This window comes from Protopterus annectens, chromosome 2.part1 (assembly GCF_019279795.1).
Source record: "Protopterus annectens isolate FY-2018-M chromosome 2.part1, PAN1.0, whole genome shotgun sequence".
NCBI lineage: Eukaryota > Metazoa > Chordata > Ceratodontiformes > Protopteridae > Protopterus > Protopterus annectens.
This window is the reverse complement of record NC_056729.1, coordinates 1,142,515,940-1,142,537,516: the sequence shown is the minus strand read 5'-3', so window position 1 is coordinate 1,142,537,516 and position 21,577 is coordinate 1,142,515,940. Positions and strand designations below refer to the sequence as shown.

At 43.8% G+C, this 21,577-nt stretch overlaps 1 protein-coding gene across 2 annotated transcripts in view; it reads left to right on the top strand.

Annotated features, from left to right (window-relative positions):
• ESCO2 (establishment of sister chromatid cohesion N-acetyltransferase 2) overlaps positions 1-17,175 on the top strand; it is a 769,905-nt gene extending 752,730 nt beyond the window's left edge. The window contains exon 8 of one of the 2 annotated variants that reach the window (XM_044062679.1): positions 15,934-17,175. In XM_044062679.1, coding sequence (XP_043918614.1) covers positions 15,934-16,066 — 133 coding nt within the window. In that variant the 3' untranslated portion in view covers positions 16,067-17,175. The remainder of the gene's footprint in view (positions 1-15,933) is intronic. The other variant, XM_044062678.1, reaches the window with a different exon arrangement.
• Positions 17,176-21,577: the final 4,402 nt, after the last annotated feature.

Below are 21,577 nucleotides of genomic sequence, written 5' to 3'. Positions count from 1 at the left end.
CTTGAACCACCCAAGAAAAAGGTGCTGGGGACTCTGTCTCAAAGAGCAACAGTGAAGGCAGGATGGGACAACTTAACATAAAGAAGTTATGTACTCACCATAACATTCCATGTTTGTTGTCCAGTATCTCACCTTCAGTCTTGCATCCCTCCCAGCCGTCCCCCTCCTGGAGGATCTAGAGGAATTGTTCTCAGAAATTGGCAAATAAGTTCTGATTCCCTTCTTGCTTTTTCTTGTTAATTTTTATGACAATATGTTTGCAAATGTTATCCTTTTGGATATTGAATATATCATAGGAACATTTTTCCTCAAACGAGAATTGGGAAATAGCCACTAAGCATCATGGGATAGGACTCAGCCTCAAGCCAGTAGAAGCTCTCTAGCTTTAGTATAGGCCGAGTCGGAGCCGAGGTTTCGGCTCCGAACCCGAACAGCAAGACTGAAGGCAAGATACTGGACAACAAACATGGAATGTTATGGTTTGTACATAACTTCTTTCTATTTAGGTTACTTCAAAGGGTTTAGACCCCCCTCTATGCTCTACTAGGTGCTATTTTGGATTTTTAACCTGTCTTTTCCAGTCTGGGGCTAGCTACTGCAGTGTTAAGGTTCAGCTGGTGGGCATTTACAATTTATTTCATTTTTAGCCTGTCTTTTCAATTTTGGGGTTTGCTGCTCCACAATTAAGGTTCAGCAGGTGGCCATTTCCAATTTCCTTTTTAACCTGCCTCTTTCAGTCTGGGGTTAGCTACCCCACTGTTGAGGTTCAGCTGGTGGCAATCTCCAATTTCCTTTTGAACCTGTCTCTTCCAGTCTGGGGTTCGTTACTCCACTATTAGACTTCAGCTAGCAGCCACTTCCACTTTCTGTGTGGGTCAAAAGTTTCTGCTCTTTGCTTCTTTAAGATAGTCCAAAGCATTTCTAAAAGGTACCTTCTTTCTCAGACACACTGAGAGACCCAGTTATACGTTGGGACATTCCTCCTCTTCGAGCATTAACCAGGGTCCTTTTTGAGTCTGATGATACTGAGGTTTTAAAGTTTGTCATGGAAAACACTTTTCTTAATTGCAGACACCTCTCCCAGATGAGTTTCTAAACTTCAGGCCTTATTCTGTACTCTGCCTTACCATATTATTCAGACAAAAATAGGGCTTTATTGTGAGCCATTCCTGCCTTTTTGCCTTTGGTGTGACCTTAGCCTAATATGATTCGGTTGATTCAGTTACCAGTTTTCTCTCCAAATTTCAATAATAAGAGTGGTGCTTCATTCCTGGGACCATCATAATTAGTTGTGATTTTATTTGGACAGGACCAGACATTTCAGAAAATCCAAACCGCTTTTTGTGTTCTCCAGAGCTAAGCTTGGGAAATCAGTTTCTAAGGTCACTTTGTCCAGATGGCTTTCTGACTGCATTTCCTTTGTTTATACTACAAAGGCTTTATCTGTACTTATCAAACCAAAATCCTGAAGTCTTGTAAAGCTAAGTACCCCATTGGGGATCCTTTTTTCTTGCTCTAACCAATGTCAGAAAAAGTTAACAATTGTCTCGCCTGTGGAAAGCAAATACCGCACCGAGATTTCCATTCTTAATGCATCACTTGTTTAGGCCAAGACCACGACATACCTCGCTATTGGTTTTGTGCCTTGTTCAACGCCCAAACTATTCGTTGTCGGGCACTTATTGTTGCTAAATACTTTCGTTCTCGAGCTCTGTATTCCGAAATTACTTCAGTAAGCCATCTGACTATCATTCTTCCGAAAAAACATAAGGATAAAGACAGACAGACCTCACAGGTCCAGAACTACTGACGACGCTTCCGTTAAGCTAGACGCCAGTTCGCCAGTACTCAGTGAGGCGATTTCACAGGCCCTGATACCCTATAAAGTGGATTTGCATTCCTCTACCGAGACCCATTCGGAGTCCGGTATGCCACGAGACTCTTCTTCGACTACGGAACCTGCGGATGTCTCTACCTTGGATGGGTCCGGAGCTGCTGAGCAGGCACCGGCTTCTGAGGAAGTTCTTCACACTACTGATATTCGACACAAAGCGACTAATTCTTTCGCGTCTTCAGTTCTGTCGAAAACTACCAAGTTTCTAAGGCCAAGAGTATGAGCTATGCCTAAAAAACTGACTACCCAAACTCAAGCACCTGCGTTCATGCCACAACATCAAATGCTTAAAATGGCAGAAGACCTTATGCTGATTAGGGGAAGCCAGCCTTCTCCAACTAAGAGACAGTGACTTGTCCCCAGCAGCTTTAACATTCCAAGAGTCCGACAACTCTGAGGTATCTTATGAATACATGCCTTTATCTGCTTATGAGGATTCAGATGCAGAGGAATCCATTCCCTCTTCTTCACCTCCAGAGGATTTTTCTTTTGGTGAAACCTTACATACGTTAAAAGAGCATTTCCACTGGGAATGCCAAGACTATCCTCAATCCAAAAAGACTCGGAGAATTTCTAGATTTGCCGCAACATATACCTTTTACCCCCAGTCCTGGATGTTGTGGATGATATCTTTATGAAATGCAGTCTAACTCCTGATACTTTACCCCCTGCTCCTAGGAAACCAGACAGGTATTACAGAGATGTTCGTGTTTCACTGTTGCAGTCATTACTCTTGGGTTATCCTGCTGGCAGGCTACCCTCAGTTGGCCAGAATTCCAAAGTCTAGGTCCGGCGTCGGTTGCCGTCGCCAGTGCGCCAGGGGTATAAAAGATGCAGCCGATGCCATTTTCTTCAGTCTTTCTTGCCGCGCGGTGCCCAAAGCAAAAGCAGTTCGCAAGTGCCGGTCGGCCGACTCCTAAGATTTTTCAAATCAGAATTTCAGAGCTGAAGTCTTCATTAAAGCTAAGTACCCTGTTGGGGAAACTTTTTTTTTCTCCAGACCGATGTCAGAAAAAGTTAACAATTGTATTTCTTGTGGGAAGCAAATACCTCATAAGGATTTTCACTCTTACTGTATTCCTTGCCTAGGCCCTGATCACAACGTTGCTAGCTGTCGATTTTGTGCTAGATTTAACCAACGCACTATTAAGTGTCGGTTCGATTTTGCATTTCATTACTTTGGCCGAAGATTTAATTATATAATGCCGTCGGACCAGCCGAGAACCGGAGTTTACAAAAAATGAAAGGACAAGGAAAAGGATAGGCATCCGAGGTCCAAAACCGACGAGGCCTCTGCTAGGCCAGTTGCCGGTTCTCAGTGAGGCGCTTTCGCAGCCCCTGGCGCCCGCTACCTCAGAGCCACAGGCCGCTTCCGACTCACATGTGGAGCCGACTGGGCCTCTGGATACTCAAGGTATTGGACACTCGGAAATCATTCCCTCAGATGGGTCCAGAGCTGCTGAGCAGGCATCTGCTTCTGAGGGTGTCTTCAGACCTACACAACTATATATTAAGCCATCTTCAACTTCAAAGACTAAAGCAGCTCTAAAGACAAAGAAACAAGTACAGCATTCTCCTTCTCAGACTTCCATGCCTAAAAAACAGATGCTCAAAATGGCCGAAGACCTAATTACTTTGATCAGGGGCTCCCATCCCCCTCCTGATAAGAGGCCTAGGCAAGAGACAGAGTATGATTCTTCTGATCAGATTTCTATTTCCTCTGATTCCTCTTCTGAACAGGATTACTCCATGCTTCCCTATGAGGATTCTGATGCTGAAGAATCCATTCCTTCAGCCTGTCCTCCTGGGGATTATTCTTTTGGGGAAACCCTGCATACCATGCGGGAGCATTTCCACTGGGAGAGCCAAGATTACTCTGAATCTAAGAAGAGGCTCAGGGACTTTCTGCTACTTCCTCAGCACAGACCCCTTACTATTCCACCTGTTCTAGACATTGTAGATGTATTTTCAGAGTCCGGCCTGTCCCCTGACTCTTTACCCCCTGCACCTGCTAAGCCAGACAGATACTACAGGGTCCCAGATTCTCATAAATTCCTATATAAAAACCCCGCTACTGACCCAGAAACTATATCTCGGGGTCCCAACTTCCACTGCAAAAAAACCCTGTCCCCTCTGATAGGGATTCTAGGGCTCTAGACAGATGGGGGGGGAAAGTACACTTCTGCTACCGTGGCTGTAAGGGCTTTAAATTGTCAGTTTCATACGCTTAAATATCAGCAGTATTTAATTTCACTGCTTAAACAGAAATTGTTGACAAATACTGAATGTTCAGAGAACAAGGAATTGCAGGATTTATTGCATGCAGCTGAATAAGTGGGAAAACATACTTTGCAATGTGGTTATGATTCACTGGAGGCCTCTTGCAGGGCCGCTGTTACAGGTTCTGTTATTAGAAGGTATGCTTGGTTAAAGGAACAGAATCTGCCTGATCATGTTAAAGCAAAATTATTAGATGCACCATTACAGCATGATACTTTGGTTCTAAAGCAGAAGAGGTGTTGAAAAAAATGGATGATAAAGCAAAATCCATGCAGACAGTCCAGGATTTCTTACAGGTACAGCCACCCAGGTTTAGCAGGAACTGGCCTTCTAAAAATTGGTCCTTTCCAGTGTCAAACAAGCCACAAAGAGGCAGATACAGGCGTCCCAGAGGCAGATCTCGGCCCCAAGGCTCATATAGGCCTAAACAATGGGGTGGTGCTTCCTCCAAAAGTGGAGAAGACAAATCACAGCCTTACAGTAAACAGTCCCAGTGACTTTCCTCTACCAGATCCAAGCACTTTTCTTTTGGCAGCCCCCTTAGGGGGAAAACTAGCACTTTTTTCATCAAATTGGCAAATGGTTACCCAAGACAAATGGGTCATGAACATAGTGTCCCAAGGCTACAGGTTCCATTTTCACTCTACCAAGGTCAAAAGGTATGCCAGACCTGCCACACAATCAATGGGCAGAGGCACAAAAACAAATTACAGCCCTCATGGACATGAGGGCCATTCAGCAAGTACCACAACAAGAGCAGGGGCAAGGATTTTACTCCAGACTTTTCCTAGTACCCAGAAAGGACAAAACATGGAGACCAGTACTGGACCTGTCTATACTAAATATGTTTCTGGAAGTTCCAGAATTCAAAATTTTGACTCTACAGCAGCTACTGCCCATGCTGGGCAAGAAGGCTTGACTCGTAACTTTGGGCCTAAAAGAGGCATATCTGCATGTCCCAATCAGACAGTCTCGCAGAAGATACTTCAGATTCATAGCTGGCTCAATGCATTACCAATTCTCTGCACTGCCCTTTGGCTTATCTACTGCGCCCAGGGTCTTCATAAAATGCCTGGCACCAGTAATTGCGTTTTGCAGACAAAAAGGAATTCAAATATATCCCTACTTGGATGTTGGCAATGTCTGTGGGTTCGGTGTATTTTTTGTCATTTTGGACTAATTCTGAGCATATCTGGTAATTCCCACCCAGGTTCCTAACATAACTAAAGAAAGCCTTGTGATTATCTTTAGTGTCCTGTGCAATTTTTCTCTTGAAGCTGGCCTTAGATGATTTTATGAGTGCCCGTAGTTTTTTGCTAATACTAATCAGAGATGCCTTCCCTTTTTGGGATTTTGCTCTATCATGTAGTAGCTTTCTCTGTCTATTGTATAGTTTGTTTATGGCTGGGGTCCACCAGACAGGACGTCTGCCTTTGGAGGATTGGGTCTTGGTTTTATTTGGGATTGCATGATCCATGCATTCCTGAAGGTGTTCATAGAATGCGTTTAAAAAGGATTCTGCGGTCTGGGCCATATTTTTCACAGGCCCGGGGGCTTTGAAGGATTCCACCTCGGTTTTGATGAGTGTGAAATTTGCTTTAGAGAAGTTTTTCACTGTGGTTTTCTGGGCAGGGGGTGGGGTGTGAATATCCAGTGAGATTAGTTTATGGTCTGATCTTACCAGTGAGGGATGCACTTCTGGTCTGGAACATAGAGTCCCCATGTTGGTGATGATCAGGTCCAGTATGTTTTTCCCTCTTGTGGGAGTGGTAACAAGTTGTTCCATAGCATTTGAGTTTATAAATTCTAGGAACCTTTGGGCTAGGGTGTTGGAGCTAGAGTAATGCTCCCAGTCTATGTTTGGGTAGTTGAAGTCTCCCAATATAATGGTGTTTGGGGAGACCTTCATATTTTCCAGTGTTCTCAGGAAGGCCAAGTGGGGTTCCTGGGTTTGGGAGGGTGGTCTGTAGCAGGCTATAAACTGGAAGGCAGTTTTACCCACTGTTAGTTGCACATGGATAGTCTCTGATCCGTCGTGCTGTGCCACCAACCTGGAGGTGTGGGTATCTTTGACGAATATTGATACTCCCCCTCCTTTTGTGGTTCGGTCCAAGTTTTGGGGCCGAAAACCATGGTATGAGGTATAACCTGGTAGTGCTGGGGTGCTCTCGGGAGCCTTGAACCTGGTTTCTGTTACTGCACAGATATCGATGTTCTCCATGCTAAGGAGAGTTTTGAGTGCGTGCATCTTGAGATTTAGATTTCTGGCATTGAGTAGCATTACTCTTAGTTTCTTATCCCTTGTGATACCTATGGAGGTGGGTTTGTCTTTTGAGCCTTGCCTAAAAAAGGCACTATGGGAGTAGCAAGAGCCTTTGCCGATATCCGAAAGCCCAGGGGTGACAGGTGCAAGCCGTCCCTAGCGAAGCATCGTAGCTTGTCGAGCATGTCATCCCAGGCTGACAGGCATTGGATCCCCTTTGAATGACACCAATACTTAAGCCATTTGTTGAAATTGATCATTTTGTCTTCATATTGTGGCATCATTCTTGGTGAGGGTAAGATGCTACTCAAGGTCAGGGTCATACCGGCCTGGGCTACATGCTCAGAGAGCTCCACTGTCTCTTTTCATGTAGTCCAGGGAGGTACGTCTCAGGTCATTCACACCAGCATGGACAATGACTGAGTCATATTAGTACTTGCCTTGGAGTGACCTGAGTGCTTGTGTTGTGGCGGATCCTAGCGCCCGACAGGCAGCTCACCGTGACCTTCTCCTTGTTCAGCCTGGTGAGCGGGACGTCAGTGTGCCTGACGATAGTCATGTATTACAAGTGTATCAGGTGTGTTGTTTAGCCTTAAGGGCTGTGACTGTTCGGCACACTGGCTTTGTGAGCTATGTGTTGCACGTGTTTTGTCAGACAAGAGAAGCCAAAAATGATAATGATTGCACCAGACTGGCCATGCCAGCACTGGTACCCAATCCTAAAGAGCTTGTCTCAAGGTCCAGCATGGATATTGCCTCAAACTTCTCACTTGCTGACCCAACAAAACAATCAGATCCTGCACAGCCAACTCAGGACCTTAAATCTGGCAGCATGGCGGATAATGTAGCCATTCAGAACACTCCTCTTTCAAAAGCTGTTTTGGATGTTATCTTGGAGGCCAGGAGGCCCAGTACCAGAAAATCTTATGCAGAGAAATGGAAGAGATTCTGTGCTTGGAACCAGGAACAATGCATTGACACGTGTGTACCAAATATCCCTCAGAGTTTACAATACCTAACCGAGATGCTGAAAAAAGGCCTTTCTTTCTCATCAATTAAGATTCATGCCTCTGCCATTTCAGCCCATTACAATGCAGAACCACCTATCTTTTCTCATCCTTTAATAAGGCAGTACATCAGAGGGGCCAAAAACATTAGGCCTCCATGGAAAGCACCAATTCCGGCCTGGGACCTCAATTATGTTTTGGAAAAACTCACACTGCCTCCTTTCGAGCCAGCATCAACAGCAGATATAAAATTCTTATCCTGGAAAACAGCTCTGCTCCTAGCAGTAACCTCTGCAAGGCGAGTCTTGGAGTTACAAGAACTCATGGCTGTGGAACCTTACATCATTTTTCATCCAGACAGGGTTTCTCTGAGTACAAATGCTACATTTATGCCTAAGGTGGTGTCCAGTGTGGCCCTCAACCAAACCATTCACTTTCCTACCTTTTATCCAAATCCACAGAACAAAGGTGAGAAACTTCTGCATTCTTTGGACATACACAGGCAGCTACGCTTCTACTTGACAGAACTAAAGCTTTCAGAAAGACTGAGCAACTTTTAGTGTCATATGCTGCGGGATCGCAGGGAAAGGCTATCTCAAAACAGACTATTTCTAAATGGATAGGCCATTGCATCCGTTTCTGCTATTCTCAGCATGGCAAATCAGTGCCTAAGGGCATTAGGCCTCATTCCACCAGAGCAGCAGCCACTTAAGCAGCCTTCCTCAGAGGAGTACCAACCGAAGATATCTTAGAGGCTGCAACCTGGAGTTCAGTGCGCACCTTCACAAAGTACTACCACTTACCTCTTTACTCTAAGTCCAGAGCAGGCTTTGCCACTGCAGTCCTGCAGGGCCTCATAGCCTCTCCTAATCCTATTTAGCCCAGCCACCCATCCTCAGCTTTGGGATTCAACCCAAGAGTAATGACTGCAACAGTGAAACACGATGAACATAGTACAGTTGTGTACCTACCATAAATGTAGATGTTCGAGTGTATTCACTGTTGCAGTCCAGGTTACCCACCCACCATCCCCCTTTTCTTTGCTGGGTCTTATCTGCACTTCTCTATCCTATACAACCTATTTGGTGTATTTACTTGTAGATGAAGGAAATGCTATTTTTGTTCATGCATATTTTTCAGCCTACCAATTTGGGGGCACCTGACATCTGAGGCAAGAAAAACTGAAGAAAATGTCGTCGGCTGCATCTTTTATACCCCTGGCGCACTGATGTCAAGGAAGAGCGACAGCAACTGACACCGGACCTAAACTTTGGAATTCTGGCTGACTGAGGGTAGCCTGCCAGCAGGATAACGCAAGAGTAATGACTCCAACAGTGAATAAATTTGAACATCTACATTTATGGTAGGTACACAACTGTACTTTCCTGATTCTCACAAATTCCTTTTCAGAAATCCTGCTTCTGACCCAGAGGTCATCTCCCAGGGGCCTAAAGGTATCAAAGCAACTACAGCTAAAAATACCACCCCTTCGGACAGCGATTCCAGAGCTTTAGACAGATGGGGGTAAGAAAGTACACACCTCTGCAACTCTCACCATTACGACTTTAAAGTGTCAGTTTCACATGCTGAAGTACCAACAACATGTTATGAAACTTATTAAGCAAAAATTAGCTACCTTTACAGACTGTGCAGAAAATAAAGAACTACAAGAGCTTATACATTCTGCAAGCCAAGTCAACAAGCATACTTTGCAAAGTGGCCTTGATGCCCTAGAAGCATCTTGCAAGACAGCAGTCACTGGTTCTGTACTGAGAAGGCGTGCTTGGCTTAATGAGCAGACCTTGCCAGACCATGTCAAATCAAAATTACTAGACACTCCTTTGAACAAGGACAATCTGTTTGGCACCAAAGCATAAGAGGTTCTTAAAAAGATGGAAGAAAAAGCTAAATATATGCAGACAGTCAAAGATTTCTTCCAGGTACAGCCTCATAGATTCAGTAGGCATTGCCACTCATAGCATTGGTCCTTTCCAGCCCCCTCAAGGCCATTTCAGACTAGACTCATGGGAAACAGATCCCCCAGACTACAGTCTCTGGGTATGCAGAGATCTAAGCATTGGAGTGCCTCCACTTCAAAACAGTGAGTGCTAAGCCACCCCCTTACGGAAAGAATTCACAGTGACTTCTCAACTCCACTCCCCACCTCTGCCCAACTGCTCGTGCCCCTAGGAGGAAAACTTGCCCATCATGCAAAAAACTGGACTTCCATCACCAAAGACCGATGGGTCCTCAACGTTGTATCCCAGGGGTACAAATTTTACTTCCACTCACTGCCAACCCCAAAAGGGTTCCCAGACCTTCTTCCAAACCAGTGGGCAGAGGCACAAAACCAAGTTCAATCCCTGCTCTCCATAAGGGCAATTCAACCTGGTCCTGCGAAACAGGTCAAGGGTCCTATTCCAGACTTTTCCTGGTACCCGGAAAAGAGGGCACTTGGCGCCCAATCCTAGATCTTTCCATTCTAAACAACTTCCTGGTGGAACCAAAATTCAAAATGCTCACCCTTCAGCAGCTTCTTCCTGTGCTGGCCAAAGATGCCTGGTTAGCCACTCTAGACCTAAAAGAAGCCTATCTGCACATCCCTATCAAGGACTCATGCAGGAAATACCTATGCTTCAGTGCAGGATCTATGCATCATCAGTTCTCTGCACTTCCCTTTGGCTTATCCACTGCTCCCAGAGTATTCACAAAATGCCTGGCTCCAGCCATTGCCTACTGCAGACAGAGAAGAATTCAAATTTGCCCGTACTTGGACGATTGCCTGATTCAGGCAGACAGTCAGGAAATGCTGTTGCAGCACTTGACATTTGTAAAGAACCTTCTAACCTCCTTGGGTTACACTATTAACGAAAAGAAATCAAAACTAGTCCCCAGTCAAGATTGTATTCCAGGGAGCAAGCTTGGACACAGCAATCCCAGAAGGCATTCCTTACTCAGAAAAACAAACCTATCCGACAAAAACGCAAAACCAACACAGGAACAAATAAAATTGATTGAAATGTAAATGCCGGTACTGGCTACACAAACTACGGCACAGCTCGAACAGAGAAGATTTCTTTAATGTAATCCACACAGTTAAAAACGAATCATCTGGTTAAGCGCTTTCATCTGTAATCTACAGACTTCAGAAGAAGTCTGTGGATTACAGATGAAAGCGCTTCACCAGATGATTCGTTTTTAACTGTGTGGATTATATTAAAGAAATCTTCTCTGTTCGAGCTGTACCGTATTTTGTGTAGCCAGTACCGGCATTTACATTTCAATCAAACCTATCTGACGGCTACTTCACTCAAATGGCCACCAGAACCCAGCTATCCACAAGGAAAATCCTGTAAGCCCTAGGGTTCATGGCCTCTTGCATCTTACTAATTCCAATATGCCAGACTGCATTTGAGGAAACTTCAGTGGTACTTAAAAAGTCTTTGGTGCCAACATTCTCAGGACCTGGAAACTGTCATTCCCATCATACCTTGTCTAAGGACAGAGTTTCTTTGGTGGGCAGCAGCATGCAACCACAATAAGGGACTTCCCTTTACTCAACCCCACACTGCCCAGACCCTAACCACAGATGCATCAGACTGTGCCTGGAGCACACACCTGGACGACAAGTGCATTCAGGGCCTCTGGAGCTCAAGTCAAATTCATCTGCACATCAACCAAAAAGAGAGGCTAGCTGTTCAGCACGCTCTAACAGCTTTCAGATCCCTACTCTCACCAGGACCCTTGGTAATAAAAACAGACAACACCACAGTTATGTGGTACATCAACAAGCAGGGGGGGAACCCACTCTTACCCACACTGCAGGCTAGCCACGGCCCTGTGGAACATGGCCTTGGACATGCAGGTCCATCTGCAAGCTCAATTCCTGCCACGCAAACAAAGTCACCAGCAGGCGAGTTAAGGAGAAATCTCTTAGACCCGCACGAGTGATTTCTGAATCAGAAATGGGGGGCCCCAGACGTGGATCTGTTTGCCTCCCCCTGCAATCACCAGCTCAGCAAATTCGAAAGTGGATGCCCTATCCTTTCAGTGGGTAAACCTCTCAATCTATGCATTTCCCCCTCTACCCCTTCTCTCAAGAATATTGCTCAAGGTAAGACAGGACAGACCAAGGACAATCCTGATTACCCCTGACTGGCCACGCCAGCACTGGTACTAGCTACTGCGCAGCCTGTCACCGGTGCCACTCTGGCACCTACCCCAGAGCCCGAACCTCCTCACTCAGCAGGGGGGACAGATCTTGCATCCGCAACTGCAAACCCTGAATCTTGCAGCCTGGCTTATTCCTTGAATTCTCCCTCAGTGACCAGCCTAAGCAAGCAGGTGCTGGACATCATTCTTGAAGCCAGAAAACCCAGTACAAGGAAATCCTATGCTGATAAGTGGAAAAGATATTGCTCCTGGATTCAGTCTAAAGGAGAGGACACAACTCTGCCCTCCCTACCTCTAATCCTGGATTACATAGCAGATCTACTCCACGGAGGCCTATCCTTCTCCATTAAGATCCATGCCTCTACCATCTAGGCTCATTACAACAGTGAGCCACCCCTCTTCTCTCATCCTCTCATCAAACGGTTTCTGAGAGGGGCAAACAACTTAAGGCCACCAAGGAGAGCACCCACCCCTGCTTGAGACCTTAACTTTGTACTGGAAAAGCTCACGCTACACCCTTTTGAGCCTACAGCGTCAGCAGAGTTAAAATTCCTCTCTTGGAAAACAGCATTGCTTCTGGCCATCACTTCAGCTAGAAGAGTGTCTGAGCTACAAGCACTTATGACTGTGGAACCATTCATTATTTTTCATGCTGACAGGGTCTCCCTCAGGACTTATCTTTCCTTTATGCCTAAAGTGGTGTCCAGTGTGGCTCTCAACCAATCTATCCCTTTGCCAATCTTCTTCCCTAATCCTCAAAATAAAGGGGAAAGGATCCTGCACTCCTTGGACAGACAGCTCAGATTCTACCTGGATAGGACTAAGCCCTTCAGGAAATCTGACCAGTTATTACTCAGTTTTGCACCGGGGCAGAGGGCAAGGTCATTTCAGAACAGACAATTTCCAAATGGATAGCACACTATATCCATTTCTGCTACAAATGCCATGGAAAACCAACCCCTCAGGGGGTCACACATTCCACTAGGGCAACTTCTACCTCTACAGGATTCCTCAGGGGAGTCCCTACCAGGGACATTCTGGAGGCTGCTACCTGGAGTTCTGTACACGTATTCACCAAGCATTACCACCTGCCTATATTTTCCAAATCCAGGGCGGATTTTGCAACTGCAGTCCTGCAGGGCATACTAGCCAGCCCAAACTCTTCTTGACTGCCTCCACCCTTTCTTCAGCTTTGGGAATCAACCTGTGTGTGATGACTGCAACAGTGAAACATGAAGAACATACTACAGTTGTGTACACTTATCATAAATGTAGATGTTAGAGTGTAGTCACAGTTGCAGTCCTAGTTTCCCTTCCTGCAGCCCCCTTCTCTCTCTCTCCTCTCTGTGTATATTCTCACCCCCTGTAGGGGTATTGGTATTTACTTTTTACTGGTGGGGATTTTCCCACCATAGCTTAGCTCCCTGTTGGGGGGCTGTTAACATTTGGGGCAAGAAAAACTGATGTAATGGCATCTGCTGCCTATTTTTATAACCCTGACGACCTGATGTCAGTCCTGGAGTGACAGCAACCTATGCAGAAATACTAAGTCTCTGGTATTCGGGCCGACTGAGGGCTACCTGCAGGCAGATAACCAAAGTGTGATGACTGCAACAGTGCATACACTTGAACATCTACATTTATGGTAAGTGTACACAACTGTACTTTCTCTTCAGAGAAGGTAAAAAAAAAAGGAAATGCCCTCAAGGCTTTTTTTTTCTGGGAACATGCAAAAATGTCGCACTATACCTTTTCAGGTTTCTCTACAGTTATATTTGCAGCGAAGAATAAACTGAATTTCTAGATTCAAAGCATCTTTTTTTTTAAGTTTTCTGGCAGTGAGACAGGTCATAGTGGCTTTATTTGAATCACCCCAAAGATTTCTATTTCTCTACTAATGTGAACCAAACTCTTAAACAGATCTCTTTAAATATATTTAACCATTCCTACACTTTATAACCTATGAATGTTTTCAGAGTAGTACGTACACACCATAAATGCAACACCTTCTAGCCATTGAAATGTGTATTCAAAATATCCTGTAGAAATCCTATATAGCCCTTGACACTGCAGTTCCTTGTAGCTAGTTTTTAGCTTTTTTAAAGGTACATACTCAGTATACTAGTCTGCTGAGGTTTTAGAGGCTTCAAACCTGACAGTGGTTCTTTTTCCATATCATGGGCAGACTGTGTAGCCTAGCTTCTCTGGTGCACTGCAAAGATTTTCTACCTAAATGTGTGAATTCTGCTCTTTTATTCATTTTATTTCATTTTTTTTTCATTGCCCAGATTAGGGTTTGAAACCCACTGCACAGCCTCCTCTGGGCACAACATTGCTCCAGAGTCGAATGGGCTTTGAGTTTCAGTATATTTATTGATATGGTGATGAGCTTTGCTGTCCACTGCTCACCATATTTGATTCGGCCTGGACCTCAACCAGCCATGTTACTTGTATCTTTTCTACATGTCGTGTATTATTTTATTTTCATGTTGTATGTATGTGATTACGAATGAGTGGCTTTTGAGTTTCTTTTAAAATGCTAGTCTTAGACTCTGTGGAATGCTATTGTAAAGGTGGTGATTGGCTAACCTTTAGTCTGGTTTTCTGCTATTGTTGGTCTTTTCCTGTGCAATTTTGGAGCTGTGTAATTGTTTTCATTGAAGTATTGAATGATTTAGCTGAGAGGATTCCACATAATTGCTCCATGTTGGTTGTCCTCGAGCTTTCGCATCTGTTTTTGACACTTTTGATCTTGGGATGTTCATTGAACTATTGCTTTCACACTGGCTTTTGAAGTCATCAGTTAAGTATGCCTTTTTCCTGTCAGAACAATTTCATAAGAAGTTTGTCTAACACAGAGCAGTCTTTGAGCCCCGGTGCACCAGAGGATTCCATTATCTACAAAAAAGTAGAGATGGCTTCATTTTCAGTTCTCATATATAATGATTTTAAATTAACAAATTTGTAAAAAAAATAATAAATATTTATAAAGAAAACATGAACCATGTATTTTCAGTGCAACAACTTGAAGAGATTAAAGAAAATGTGTTGGCATAAATAAAACTAGGATTTCTCTTGGTGCCCTGGCCACATTGCCTCTAGTCAGTTTGAAACATTGTATTTCCTTTGAAAACCAGCCACAATTCATGGTTTATGTGGGTAATACTGCTCTCCTAGATTTACTGCTTTTGTCTTGCACATGTAAGTTTAAGGGAAAGTATTGCCTCACCTACAAAGCATTCAGTGATGAAGCACTGTGGGAGTCTGAGAATGAAGCTGATGTCAGTCAGGGTTAGGAGTTTTATGCTTGTAGCTTCTCTGTTTCTCGCCTATTCCTGGAATTTGATGGAGCAAAGCCAAAATGGAGACTGTGTTGCTAGCCACTACTGTATGTATGTTGACACCGCAAACATAGTTCCAGTATAGTTTTCCCTGCTGTTTGGCAAGCCAAATTCCCATCCTGATTTCTGTGTTTCGCTATTTGAAATGCCACTCTGATTTCCTGTGATAGGAGCTACAAAGCCATCCACCAAATTGTCACACTGGCCCCAGGATGACCGAACTGGCCATGGTGACATTCTTGCCTTCATGGCTATTTGCTCCCTCACATAGCATTGCCAGTTGAACCTGTCATGTGGGCTACAATCAAGGCTCCATCCATGTGTACCACTGAACTGCAAAAAATATATTGAGTGTTCTGGAATTCTTATTCCTTGAAGGTTTGTTAGCCTACCTTGAAGGCAACCTGTTATAGGATCCTATATATGTAAGACTGACCAGTTATATTTTTCCCTTGGTTTGGACCATCAGGCCATGGTGCTGACTGGCTTCATAGATCTGTGGTCCTTGTAAGATGGTATCGATCTCCTCCAAGAACAGGAGGAATTTGGACCTTCTTAATGCTTTTCCACTAGCATTTTTAGATGGAAGTAGCAAATTCCATTGCAGGAGTGGTTCACTCAGAAATCTTAAGGCCACTTGGAACAATTTCTCAACAGGAATAGCTTGGTGGTGTGACCCTTGTATGTTTTGTAGCATTTTTTTATTGTTTTGTAAACATGTGTAAAATAAGGCTGTGTGGACTTCTTTTTCTGATGTAGATGTTGTAGCCACAAAGTATTTAGACACTGCAGTATGTATGATCTTAAAGGTAATGTTAAATAAATTTGTGTATTGAAGAGTGAAATTGAATGTTTTAGTCTTGAATCATTTAATGACAGAAGTTTTGTGCAGTCTAACCCAAAGTATAATTCTCTGCTGTTAAAGTACTGTGCAGGAAAAGAATACAAACTCTAACTATTATTCACTTTTTTCAGGAACACTTTTATGTATGGATCCTTCTTGAGTAAAACAGAAATTGCATTTTCTGATCCAACACCGGATGGCAAGCTATTCGCTACTAAATATTGTGGAACGCCTAATTTCCTTGTTTATAATTTCATAAGTTAATTTAAAAGCTCTATTTGTATAGCTTGGGAAACTTTTTTTTTTTTTTTAATGCTTGTGTATTATGTTGGCCGTCCTCAACAATGGATGTATTTTTCATTAGACTTATTTTTAGCAGATGCTCATTTGTACATTGCTGTGTCATCACTGCAAAACTGCGGTGAATCAGTTTTGTGATCACTAACTAGTTTTCTGAAATATCAGTGTGAATTTTCCTGTAGGAAATGTAAATAGACTAATGGATGATGGTAAAGAAACACTTTTCTGACAGAGGAGTTACCGTTAGAAGAAAGAATACTTTTAGGAGGGTGTTTATTCATTATATATTTGCCTATTTTGAGCTTCTTGTACTTTGAGTAAACTATTTGACTGCTTACTGTATAGAATCCTTAAAACTGCCTTGTTCATTGCTTTTTGTATATTGCTAAGGTCAACAACGTGTATGTCCTATTTCTTCCTGTTTCAGCTTGTCTCATAGCATTTTTCTTAAATTATTTTATTTTGTTACATTTCTGTTTCTGTATAGTTCTATTTATGTTGTCTTTGTGTTGTACTGTTTTCATATTAAAACTGACATTAAAACATTCAAGAAACAAGGTGACCAGCATAGTTAACAATGTGAGCACAATATATATACACAGCGACAATTAAAATTGAGTGAAATTTTACTTTATGTAAGACATTCGATTTATAACAGAGATGTTCTGTACAAAGGAGTGTTAATTTAAGTGTTTTCACACATTTAGTACTCTTGAGTAAATGAAGTTTAAAGGACATTTACAGTTTAACAAAACCCAGTGTGTTGTGGCATTTTTGTATATTTGTTAATGGATGTTATTTATGTTCCACTGTTTCCCCTATCTAGAGTATGACTAATTTTAGTCAACTTTTTGTTGTAATGTAGTAACTTGGCTCTTAAAGCAGTGTTTTTATTATTATGTTGGAAAGAGTTATGTTTTCTTATTGTGCGCAAAAAGGATAATGGAAGTTTGTTAGAAATGACACAGTACATTGTGTTGCATAGCACTGAGTTCAGTTTATGCTTTATGCATACTGTACTGTTTGAATGTTTTATTTTATGTAAAGCTAAATAAAGAGTTCTGAATTCCTGAGTTGATGAGTGGCTGGGTAGTTGATTTGCACTTTTACAAATGTTGTTTGTAGAGGTGAAATGAATCACACATTTAATATAGTGTGTTTCTTCATTCAAAAGTGTTTTGCCAGTGTTACAAAAAAAAAAAAAAAAAACTTCCCGTTCCCCATAGCATGTCGTGCAGGAACTACTGAACAAATTATGCCCTTCTATATCATTTTTGCAGTATACCTTAATAAAGGGATTCCTTGCCAAGGGTAGCCCAATGTCTGGCCAGTATACCAAAGTCTTAGGTTTTTATAGAAGTCATACCTCACATGTATGCTTCCCGTTCATAGTGTAGGGCGTAAAGGTGAAGTACAGACAACTGTACCTTAGAACTTCTTTACTGCCATCTTTGATCATGTGTCTGAAATTTACTTCCTCTATACTGGTTACCAAGCCATATTTCAGATAAGTGCCCCACTGGGGTTTTAGTCTTACCTTTTCTTACTTTTTTATACTTCAGTTTATATGTCGTCCAGAAAGGGAAATGTCAGTGTGGATGCAGATTCCCCATTAGGATCATCAGGAGCAGTCTCTCTTTTGTTTGGGTGCTTTTCAAGACCATATGAAGTATTCTATTTGCAGATGTTTATGCTTAAGACCCTATGTAGTAGTCTCTCTTCTTTGCCTGTTTACCTAGAGATCCTGGCACAAGGCACTATGGTTGAATCTTCCTGTCCCAAAGGTCAGCTGCCTGCCAAGAAGGTCAAAAGCACATGGATAAGTACTTTAGCCATCCTCAGGATTATCCTTTGGAGTAAAGGTGTCCTGGTCGATGCCATAGTGGTGTCAGCAGCCACCAAGAAGGAGCTCACCAAACCGAGCTCTACTGTCCACCCCTGAACAAAGAACATCAGGCCTTGGACAGACATGTGAAGCAGGATTATGCCTCAGCCACCTTTTCACTGAGAGCATTGAATTATCTGGCACATTTTACTCTTATCCAGAGAGACCTGGTGAAGGAGCTTTCCACATCTCTGGTGCAGTCGTTGTCTGAGGAAAACTTCAAAAAGGTTTCCACACAGCTGAATACTATGGCTTCGATTGCTAACTCCTCGATGAGGCTAATCTCCCATGTGGCAAAGGGAACCTCTTGTGTGGCTGATTCAGGCATAGCCCTCAGACAACATCCCTGGATGAGACTATGCAGGTTTGTGGATTTCTTCAAAGCGTTCATTAACGCACCCCTTTTATGTACTGTTCCGCTTTATTCGGACTGACAGTTAAGGGGACTCTTACCCATAGCAAACAGGAGGGCAAGACTCTGTCTGCCGTAGGGATCACATTTTCTTCACCCAACAGAACCAAAGGAGCGGGAAGATGATGTGGTTCAGCAAATCCCAAGCGGCCTTCCCTGATTCTCAGGACAAATCCTCTTCCATGGGCAGAGGGAGAAGATGCAATGGTAGAAACTACCCCAGAGGCAGAGGGGAAACCAGGGCTACAGGCAACCCTTCTCTGACAAGCCCTTTCAGTGCTCCTGAAGCACTGCCCTACTCTGGAGGTAGTTGGGGGTAGACTATCCTTGCATCCAGCAGCCTGGACAGACATAAATGATGCTTGGGTGTTTAAACATTATATCCAGAGGCTACTATATTCCATTTTCCTTACCTATGCCCCACTCTGAGGAGCCTCTCCCCGGCGTGCCACCCAGTTGGAGGAAGAATGCCTTTGTAGAAGTACAAACACTTCTAGACTAGAGAGTCATCTAGCAGGTCCTAACCAAGCAACGAGGATGTGGAGCTGACACTTCTTTTTGGTGCCAAAGAAGACTGGGGACATTCAACCCATCCTGGATCTAAACAGTCTGAATCTGTTTGTCAATAAGACAAAGTTTTGCATGGTTACAGTAGAGTCCGGTCTGCCGTTCATGCGCAAGGAGGGCTACATGTGCTCGGTGGATCTCCAGGATGTGACCTATCATATCAAGATAGACTGGAGCTCCAGGAGATATCTACACTTCCGACTGGGGGCCAGTCATTACCAGTTCAGAGCACTGCCCCCCAGGTGGTCACCAATTGCATGGCAGTAGTTGCAGAGCATTTCCATCTGTAAGGGTTCCAGGTGATGTTCATCGTTTTTCACTGCTGCAGTCATTACACTTGGGTTATCCTGCCGTCAGGCAGTCCCGCAGTCGGCCAGAGTTCCAAAGTCTTGGTCCGGCGTCAGTTGCTGTCGCTTCTTCCCTGATGTCAGTGCGCCAGGGGGTGGTATATAAGATGCAGCCGACGCCATTTTTTCCAGTCTTTCTTGCCGCGGTGCCTGAAGCAAAAGCAGTTCTCAAGTGCCGATCGGCCGACTCCTGAGATTTTCAATTCGAATTTCAGAACTGAAGTCTTGAAAGCTAAGTACCCCGTTGGGGAAACTTTTTCTTGCCTCAGACCGATGTCAGTAAAAGTTAATAATTGTATTTCTTGTGGGAAGTAAATACCTCATAAGGATTTTCATTCTTACTGTATTTCCATGCCTAGGCCCAGACCACGACGTCACTAGTTGTCGGTTTTGTGCTAGATTTAACAAATGCACTATTAAACGTCGGTTTGATTTTGCTCCCCATTACTTTGGCCGAAGGTTCAATTATACCATGCCGTCGGAACAACCGACGACTGGAATACACAAAAAACGCAAAGACAAGGATAAGGACAGGCATCCGAGGCCCAAAACTGACGATGAAGCCTCTTCTAGGCCAGTTGCCGGTTCTCAGTGAGGCGCTTTCGCAGCCCCTGGCACCCGCTACCTCAGAGCCACAGGCCGCCTCAGACTCCCACGTGGAGATGTCTAGGCCTCTGGAAACTCAAGGTACTGGGCCTATGGAAACTAACCCCTCAGATGGGTCCGGAGCCGCTGAGCAGGCATCGGCTTCCGGGGGTGTTTTCAGACCTTCACAACTTACCATTAAATCTACAGCCAAGTTTAAAACTCCATTAATGACAAAGAAGCAAGTACAGCATTCTCCTGGACAGGCCTCCATGCCTAAAAAACAGATGCTTAAAATGGCCGAAGACTTAATTACTCTGATCAGGGGTTCCCATCCCCCTCCAGATAAAAGGCCTAGGCAGGATACAAACTGATTCCTCTGACCAGGTTTCCATTTCTTCTGATTCCTCTTCAGACCAGGGATACTCTTTACCCCCCTATGAGGGCTCTGATGCTGAAGAATCAATTCCTTCAGCCTCTCCTGCTGAGGATTACTCTTTTGGGGAAACTTTACATACCATGAGGGAGCATTTCCATTGGGAGTGCCAGGATTATTCAGAATCCAAGAAAAGACTCAGAGACTTTCTTTTATTGCCTCAGCACAGGCCCCTTGCTATTCTGCCAGTGTTAGATATTGTGGATGATGTGTTCTCTGAATCCAGTTTAAATCTTGATTCTTTATCCCCTGCTCCAGTCAAGCCAGACAGGTACTACAGAGTCCCTGACTCTCACAAATTTCTTCATAAAAACCCTGTTGCTGACCCAGAAACTATTCCCAGAGTCCCAAAGGGGTAAAGGCTTCCTCAGCTAAAAATGCAGTTCCCTCTGACAGGGATTCTAGAGCATTAGGCAGATGGGGGAAGAAAGTTTACACTTTTGCAACTTTAGCAGTGAGGGCTTTAAATTGCCAGTTTCACATGCTTAAATACCAACAATATTTAATGTCTCTGTTAAAACAGAAAATGCTTACAAGTTCAGAACATCCTGACTATAAGGAAATGCAGGATTTATTGCATGCAGCTGAACAAGTGGGAAAGCATACTCTGCAATGTGGTTTTGATTCATTAGAGGCTTCTTGTAGAGCAGCAGTTACAGGATCTGTGATACGAAGGCATGCTTGGTTAAAAGAACAAGTTTTACCTGATCATGTTAAGGCAAAATTACTGGATGCTCCTTTACAGCAGGATATTTTATTTGGTGTTAAGGCAGAAGAGGTATTAAAGAAAATGGAGGATAAGGCAAAATCTATGCAAACAGTAAAGGATTTCTTACAGGTACAGCCACCTCGATTTAGCAGAAATTGGCCCTCCAAAAATTGGTCCTTTCCAGTGTCAGACAGACCACAAAGAGGCAGAAACAGACGCCCAAGAGGCAGATCTCGGCCCCAAGGCTCTTACCACGACAGTGGGGTGCTTCAGCCCCAAAAGGAGGGGAAGACAAGTCACAACCTTATAGGAAACAGTCCCAGTGACTTCCCCCTTCAAATACCAAGCACTTACCTTTTGTAAGCTCCCTTAGGGGGAAAACTAGCACTTTTTTTCCACAAAATTGGCATACAATCACCCAAGACAAATGGGTTCTGAATATTGTGTCTCAAGGTTACAGGTTTCACTTTCACACTCTACCAAGGCTAAAAGGAATGCCAGACCTGCCACCAAATCAATGGGCAGGGGCACAAA